The following is an 8,467-nucleotide window of genomic DNA, read 5'->3' on the forward strand; positions in this document are numbered from 1 at the left end:
GCACCGGTCATACAGGGACCGAACCGCCCTTAAAAGGGAGCCCGGTACCCCATACTCCCGGAGCACTCCCCACAGGACCCCACGAGGGACACGGTCGAATGCCTTTTCCAAGTCCACAAAACACATGTAGACTGGTCGGGCAAACTCCCATGAACCCTCCAGAACCCTGCTGAGAGTATAGAGCTGGTCCACTGTTCCACGGCCAGGGCGAAAACCACACTGCTCCTCCTGAATCCGAGGTTCGACAATCCGGCGGACCCTCCTTTCCAGGACCCCCGAATAGACCTTACCAGGGAGGCTGAGGAGTGTGATCCCCCTGTAGTTGGAGCACACCCTCCGGTCCCCCTTCTTAAAGAGGGGGACCACCACCCCGGTATGCCAGTCCAGAGGTACTGCCCCCGATGTCCACGAGATGCTGCAGATGCGTGTCAACCAGGACAGCCCCGCAGCATCCAGAGCCTTGAGGAACTCTGGGCGAATCTCGTCCACCCCCGGGGCCCGGCCACCGAGGAGCTTTTTGACCACCACAGCGACCTCCACCCCCGAGATAGGCGAGTCCACCCCCAAGTCCCCACACTCTGCTTCCATATTGGAAGGCGTGTCGGTGGGATTGAGGAGGTCTTCGAAGTACTCCCTCCACCGACCCAAAACGTCCCGAGCTGAGGTCAGCAGCGCACCATCCCCACCATAAATAGTGTTGATGCTGCACCGCTTTCCCGCCCGGAGCCGCCGGATGGTGGACCAGAATCTCCTCGAAGCCGTCCGGAAGTCGTTCTCCATGGCCTCACCAAACTCCTCCCACACCCGAGTTTTTGCCTCAGCGACCGCCAAAGCCGCATTCCGCTTGGCCTGCCGGTAGCCGTCAGCTGCGTCTGGAGTCCCACAGGCCAGAAAGGCCCGATAAGACTCCTTCTTCAGCTTGACGGCATCCCTTACCACCGGTGTCCACCAGCGGGTTCGGGGATTACCGCCGCGACAGGCACCGACCACCTTGCGGCCGCAGCTCCGGTCAGCCGCCTCCACAATGGAGGCACGGAACATGGCCCATTCGGACTCAATGTCCCCCGCCTCCCCCGGGATATGGGAGAAGTTCTGCTGGAGGTAGGAGTTGAAACTCTCCCTGACAGGGGATTCCGCCAGACGTTCCCAGCAGACCCTCACTATACGCTTGGGCCTGCCAGGCCTGGCCGGCTTCCTCCCCCACCAGCGGAGCCAACCCACCACCAGGTAGTGATCGGTTGACAGCTCCGCCCCTCTCTTCACCCGAGTGTCCAAAACATGCGGCCGCAAGTCCGACAACACGACTACAAAGTCGATCATCGAACTGCGGCCTAGGGTGTCCTGGTGCCAAGTGCACATATGGACACCCTTATGCTTGAACATGGTGTTCATTATGGACAGTCCGTGACGAGCACAGAAGTCCAATAACAAAACACCGCTCGGGTTCAGATCGGGGGGGCCGTTCCTCCCAATCACGCCCCTCCAGGTCTCACTGTCGCTGCCCACGTGAGCATTGAAGTCCCCCAGCAGAACAAGGGAGTCCCCAGGAGGAGCGCTCTCCAACACCCCTTCCAAGGACTCCAAAAAGGGTGGGTATTCCGAACTGCTGTTTGGCGCATAAGCGCAAACAACAGTCAGGACCCGTCCCCCCACCCGAAGGCGGAGGGAGGCTACCCTCTCGTCCACTGCGGTAAACCCCAATGTACAGGCACCCAGCCTGGGGGCAATAAGTATGCCCACGCCCGCTCGGCGCCTCTCCCCGCGGGCAACTCCAGAGTGGAAAAGGGTCCAACCCCCCTCAAGGAGACTGGTTCCAGAGCCCAAGCCGTGCGTCGAGGTGAGTCCGACTATATCTAGCCGGAACTTCACAACCTCGCGCACCAGCTCAGGCTCTTTCCCCATCAGAGAGGTGACATTCCATGTCCCTAGAGCTAGCTTCTGCAGCCGAGGATCGGACCGCCAAGGTCCCCGCCTTTGGCCGCCGCCCAGATCACTTCGCACCCGACCCCTATGGCCCCTCCCATGGGTGGTGAGCCCATTGGAGGGGGGTTTTTTCAAAGTAAGATGTACAAAAGACAAGGGGGGCAAATAAATAATCCAAGTGTGCAGAAAATCATCCCATCCATCCATCCATTTCCCAAACCACTTATCCTACTGGGTCACAGGCGGTCCGGAGCCTACCCCGGAAGCAATGGGCATGAGGCAGGGAACAACCCAGGATGGGGGGCCAGCCCATCGCAGGGCACACTCATACACCATTCACTCTCACACGCACACCTACGGGCAATTTAGCAACTCCAGTTAGCCTCAGCATGTTTTTGGACTGTGGGGGGATACCAGAGTACCCGGAGGAAACCTCACGACAACATGGGGAGAACATGCAAACGCCACACACATGTGACCCAGGCGGAGACTCGAACCCGGGTCCCAGAGGTGTGAGGCAACAGTGGGAGAGACAGCAAGAGGCTGCTGACGGCAGAGAATGCAGGCGACATGGAGGGGAGTGAGAAAAGGAGCAAATATTGATGGTTAAGAGTGAATAATGACGTCACAGCAGCCTGATCCTGATGTTAGTTTAATATGCTTCTTAGTTTGGCCTGTGGTGTGTATTTCAGATACAGCATTTAATCAGGGAGACTGAGTGTGAGTCAATGGCAGAGAGAGAGAGAGAGAGAGAGAGAGAGAGAGAGAGAGAGCAGACAGGCAGGTGAAGATGAAGGTGTATTAGGGAGGAGGGGGGAGGAGCTTGGACCTTCACCAAATCAGCCAAATGTAAATGTCACGTCTATCAAACAGGAGACCCTGCTTTCAGGAGAAATGGTTTAAAGATCACACTGGACTCCATTACAGCCCCCCCTCGTCTTAAGGGGGGTTCTTTGTTTTTACTGTGCAAAATAATTTGTAACACAAATGTCTAAACTGGCATGAGAGACACATTCAGCTCTTGTGAAGACTGGCATGTGAAACTGGAAAAGGCACTGGGGAAATTCAGTGCACATAAAGGCAGGCAGTGCCACAGATTAGCACTGATGACATGGATTCAGAAGATCAATCCTGTTAATATTCAACCTTCAGATGAGCTGGAAAGAGCAGCAGCAAGTGAGGAAAAATCTTCTGAAGTTAAGTACTTGGCACGGCAAGGCCTGGCTTTTCGAGGTGTTGGTAAGGAGAGTGGGAATTTCAAGCAGCTTCTAATGCAAACAGCAGAGGGCGATGCAGAGCTGACCATGTGGCTGAAAGGTCACTTTGATTTCACCAGTGCTGTTTAACTGTAACACCTGTTCCTGGGTTGCCCTCAGTCTTTGTTATTGGTTATGATTCTCACTGTCCTGCATTGTGTCTTGTTAGCTGTGTATTTAAGTGCCTGTTCTGCTTCTGTTGTTTCATGGTTCATTATAGCTGTATGCTGTATGTATGTATATAGTTCTCCAGTTGTGTTTATTCCATCATTTAGTTCATTCCTGGTCATTTGCTGTTTATTTTAGATCCATCCTGATCCTTTTGGTTTTGATGTGTGTGTTGTAATAAACCCTATTTTCCACCCGTGTCATGCACTTCCGCAACCAGAAGAGGGCAGAAGATATGGCACAAAAACAAAGGAAGAAGCCTAACTTTAAAAAAACTTCAAAAAACATCAAGACTCATCCAGCATGGGGTGGTGGGTTAACGAATAACACAAACAATCAAAGAATAAGCAAACAAATGAGAGAAAAGATGCAGAGATGACTGAGAAGCAGGGGATGACTGGAGAAAAGACGACAGGACCAGAAGACAGGAGGGATACAGGGAGAGCAGAGAAGACAGTATAACTGAAGAATGGGAGAAGAGGAGAGACCGCAGAGGAAGGAGAACATAGATGACTGGAGGGGAGGGAATATAGGAGCAACAGAGAGAAGGAGGAAGGGCTGCGGAGGAGAAGACAGGATAAGAGGGGAAAATGTGAGCAGAGAAGGACAAACACCCCCACTGCCCAGCAAAGTGCACTCGTAAGTAAACCACAATTTTAGCCTTGGGCTCAATATCTGCACTTGTCTCTGTGTAGCAATGCATAGAATCCCTGACACTGGTTATGACTGTACTGTATTAGTCCTAAACCTGCCATTATAGTGTAAGAAGAAAAGATTTTATTTTTTTTTTTAATAAATAATTTTAAAAAAAGGTAGAGCGATGTAGCCCCCGGAGAAGTCCCCCCCCCCCAAGCCCTGTTTGTTCCCTTCTAGCTACCAGATGAAACTCACAATGCACCCCAACGCCACCTAACTTCTCTTCCACATGATGCACCTAATTTACACTTTGAATCCTGTCCATTATTGAGCGTTTTTCTATCCATTTGATTATCAGCTTATTACACTGTATGTACATTAGTCAGCCACATATGCTGTACGGCTTTGTTTTCCGGACAGTCTGGGCTACTCAGATATGTCATAATTCGATTTGTAAATGCTGACAGTCTTGATATTATCCTTCTTATCAGGAAAAACTACTTCTGCATATAGATATTTCTCAATTTTTAGTCTCACCTAATATAAAAATTGGCAGGTAGTACAAATATAATCTTATAAATGCTGAGATTAGAGTATCTGCGATGCAGGAATGCAGGGGTTTCATTGGGGCCCTTTCTATGGCTTAGTACTGTGAAGGAATACATGGTTAGTGCCAGGCGCAAATGAATATCTTTGATTTTGCATCCATTTGGTAACTTGTTGAAGTTGTCTGATAGTCAGTAATACATGGTTTAATTAATATGATTCTTTATTTACTACTTTATAACATCTGAAAGAAACTGAAATAGGAAAGCTTATTTTAATTTATGGTCCACTGGATAAACACAGACATTACAGACGGTTTTAGACTCTAATGTTGAATGTTTTTTGCTATAATTTTTCTGCCTGCGTATGCTATGATTGGTGCAGTGAAATTTGAGAATGTGTTTGTGGTCAGTATCATAGCCTCAGACAACAAACCAACGCTGTAGCGTGTCACTGTGTTTACATGTGAGAGGGGTTCCAGTTACATAATGGACTCGTTCTAATTGTTTTGACGGAGCTCGACAAACCTAAAAAATAAATGCTGGTGTTATCAAAAACTATGTCATATAGCTATATTCCAGATTTATTACAGCCAAACACATCTCGGAGCTCCGAGGAACCTCCTTCTCCCTACATTTCCCTCCTTCACACTCTTCCCTCAAATACTGTTACATTTGTCTTTTTTCCACACTCACACCCTGTCTTGATCATACTCTGACTGCATGGCATCCATATGCAGGGCAAACTATTTTACAGTCTTATCTAGTATAATAGGACATAAACATTGAATTTGATAGTTATCTTTTATTTACACATTAGAACACAACACATGAACATGAAGGGATCGTTTGCATTTGCAACCAACACCTCCGCAAACCCCCTGTGGAATACTGGCCGCGGACAGGGGTGGGAATCCCCAAGCTGGAAGACTGTACTGCGTCATGTTAACATTAGCTAGCTAGTTAGCATGGATACAGAGTGCACCGGACTACAACTATAAAGGACGTAAGGTGTGTGATATAGTAAAACACTTACTAACAGGTAATGCACGTTAGCATTACGTTAAATGATAACTTTACCTGTTACTTACCAGAATAGCCTCCTACACGTTCGCCGAATGACAGCAGGCAGAAGGCGGTGCGTTTTTCAGAAACACACCGGAGTTAAACTTACGCCGCGTTATTTACCGGCACTTGTAACACCAACATTTGCAGCCATTAACTCATATGTGGTAGTAACACTGAAATTACTTTCTCTGCGTCAAAATAAGGTAGCACTGTGATTTTGATACTTTATCATTTATACTTAACCGTACCTTCCTCCCATTCCTCCGTCTCTACTTATTGACATTTAGGAGAGTCTCAGATATAAATTAACGATTCAAAATTATCAAACAAAGACAGACACAACACTGAAAAGATGACAAAGACACAGTTTGAAAAGTAAATATGTTTTATTGCAAATCTCTTATCTTAAAATAGCCTATCTTATCATATGTTAACTTAGGCTAAGATAAAATATGATAGGCTAAGTTAACATATGATAAGATAGGCTAAGATAAAATATGATAGGCTATCTTGTCATATCTTAACTTAACCTATCTTATTATATTTTAACTTAGCCTATCTTATCATATAACTTAACCTATCTTATCTTATTATATTTCAACTTAGCTTATATTAATATATTTCGTCTTAGCCTATCTTATATTTTAACTTAGCATATCTTATCCTGTCGTATCTTATATCTACATTAACACTTAAACAGTATCTCTTTCCGTTGGGTCCCGCGGGATCCCAGTCCCAATGCAGGGCTCTAACACGGGTATTCTAAGAAAAAGAAAATAAACACTTTACTTAAAGCAGTCATATAACTAATAAATAAATAAATAAATACCCAATTAATGCCTTATAAATCATTTATAAAAGTATTAAAAACACGGCTGTAAATACTTATACAAAGGCATAACACATTATAGCTATCTTGATAATGCATTATGAATGCTCTGATCTATATATACACAATAAATATCTTCATAATACATTATATCGGCCATTAATCCATAATAAACATGGCTATAATGTGTTATGCTTTTTTTTCTTCAATATTTATACCCATGTCTATAATATATTTATGGATGCATTACAGTGCATTGTGAAGGTGTCAATAATGCAGTTATATTACTGCTTTAAGTCATTTGTAAACCTGAATTCACAACCTTATAATTACTGCCTCTTGCTACTTCTTCTGAAAGGCAGGGGACAGCAGAAGAAGCACCACTTCATCTTCTTCTTCTTCTTGTGGCTCTTCTCAGTATCATCTTCAGAAAGATCTTCGGCATTCACATGGAATGATACTTCTTCTTCACTGTAGATCTTCTCGGCAGCATCAGCATCTTCTTTTGTTTTATCTGTCTTCATCACTTCAGTCTCGTCCTCTTCCTCAGGTCCTTCTTCTGGTATAGTCAGTAGCTGTGATCTGTCTTCAGATGCCACCATACACTGAAACCTGACCAGTGTGGTAGCATCAGCATCTTCTGCCTGCTGGAATACCACATCAGCTTCTTCATTTTCCTCAGGTCCATCTTCCTGTAAAGTCTGCAGCCATATTCTGGCTACATATGCCGCCATGCACTGCCAACTGTCCACTGTGGCAGCATCAGTGTCTTCTGCTTCCTGAAGCTCCTCATCTCTTTCTTCATCTTCCTCAAGGTCTTCCTCCTGGATGGGTTCTAGCCAAGTTCTGCCTACTTGTGACACCACATATTCCACAGCATTCCCTGTACTTTTCCCTCCTCCTCCCTTAACCTCCTCCACATTCACTCCCACCTCACATACATTCTCCTCACCTCCATTTAGCATATCCATCATACTAACACCAGCCTCTGTCCCCTCCATCACAACCCTGGAGGCCTTCCCCTCAAATGTTCCCCACTCTGGTACCTCCACATATTCCTCACTACTCTGCCCCCTTACCTCACCCTCCCTCCGGCTTGTCCGGTCCTTCCTGACTTTCTTTTTTTTGTTAAGGTAGCAAGTTTTATAAATTTCCCAGTCTTCAGATGAAAGGCCGTAATTACTCTGAAGACTTTGAGATGAAATACTAGTGCTGGCTAGCAGTCCATCCTTTCCCACACTCTCCCCTCCCTTACCCAAATCAGTAGACCCCCCCAATCCCCCCTTAACCCCCCCAGCCTGGACAGTGGGGAGTGTCACTGGTGAGAACTCCTCCACACCTTCTCCCCAGTTGATCACTTCATCCCACAGGTTCCAGGCTTCCCAGTGTTGGGTGTTGGTCCATCGTTCAGCTCTCTCAATTCGCTCTCTGGGGAATAAATGAGAGATTAACCAGCACTTAACAGAGATAATAAAATAAATAAAGAGCTGGAAATTCTTCAACCATACAGAAAATACAATTGTTATAATTATTATAATAAATAATTACAGGGTTCACATATATAAAAAAGAAAGAATAAAAGAAACAGCGAGCAAGATTGCAAAAACAATCTACTGTAAAATGCACGATACTGTAAGTGCAATAGCATATTAAACAGTAATGTCACCAAATTATAACTAGAATCAAATACGAAACAACTGTGCTCCACATCAAATGAATACCCAGATGAATACTACCAAGAACTGAGTTAACACTAACCAAGCTAAGAATATTTGAAAGTGTTAATCCTGTGTAACAATGTAAATAGATGTAATGATAAACTTAGAAGCATCTAGCCTACTCTGAAAGTAATGCCCCAATTTTTTTTTTACAATTTACCTACCACCCTGTACAGTAGGGGGTCCCAACTTCCGGTCGGTGTTCCGGTACCGTCCGCGCGGAGTATTGCACCGGGCGGCAGACAACCGGGGGTAGAGGAGCCAGCCGTCCCGTTTATTAGGGGATCGCGCCGTTTTGGAAAGAAAGCTGCCCGTATTGATGTA

General features: G+C 46.1%; 1 protein-coding gene across 1 annotated transcript; it reads right to left on the bottom strand.

Annotated features, from left to right (window-relative positions):
- Positions 1-6,107: 6,107 nt before the first annotated feature.
- LOC125727325 (uncharacterized) lies at positions 6,108-7,653 on the bottom strand. The gene is made up of 2 exons (XM_049004025.1): positions 6,748-7,653; positions 6,108-6,358 (listed from the first exon to the last, which is right to left on the bottom strand). The coding sequence occupies exon 1, from the start codon at positions 7,424-7,426 to the stop codon at positions 6,755-6,757; it is 672 nt and encodes a 223-aa protein (XP_048859982.1). The 5' UTR covers positions 7,427-7,653; the 3' UTR covers positions 6,108-6,358; positions 6,748-6,754.
- Between the last annotated feature and the right edge of the window lie 814 nt (positions 7,654-8,467).

The sequence above is a fragment of the Brienomyrus brachyistius genome, unplaced genomic scaffold (assembly GCF_023856365.1).
Source record: "Brienomyrus brachyistius isolate T26 unplaced genomic scaffold, BBRACH_0.4 scaffold93, whole genome shotgun sequence".
Classification (NCBI taxonomy): domain Eukaryota; kingdom Metazoa; phylum Chordata; class Actinopteri; order Osteoglossiformes; family Mormyridae; genus Brienomyrus; species Brienomyrus brachyistius.

What these genes read in the sequence shown, in the direction of transcription:
- LOC125727325 (XM_049004025.1), bottom strand. Translation starts at nt 7,426, where the DNA reads ATGGAGGGGACAGAGGCTGGTGTTAGTATGATGGATATGCTAAATGGA.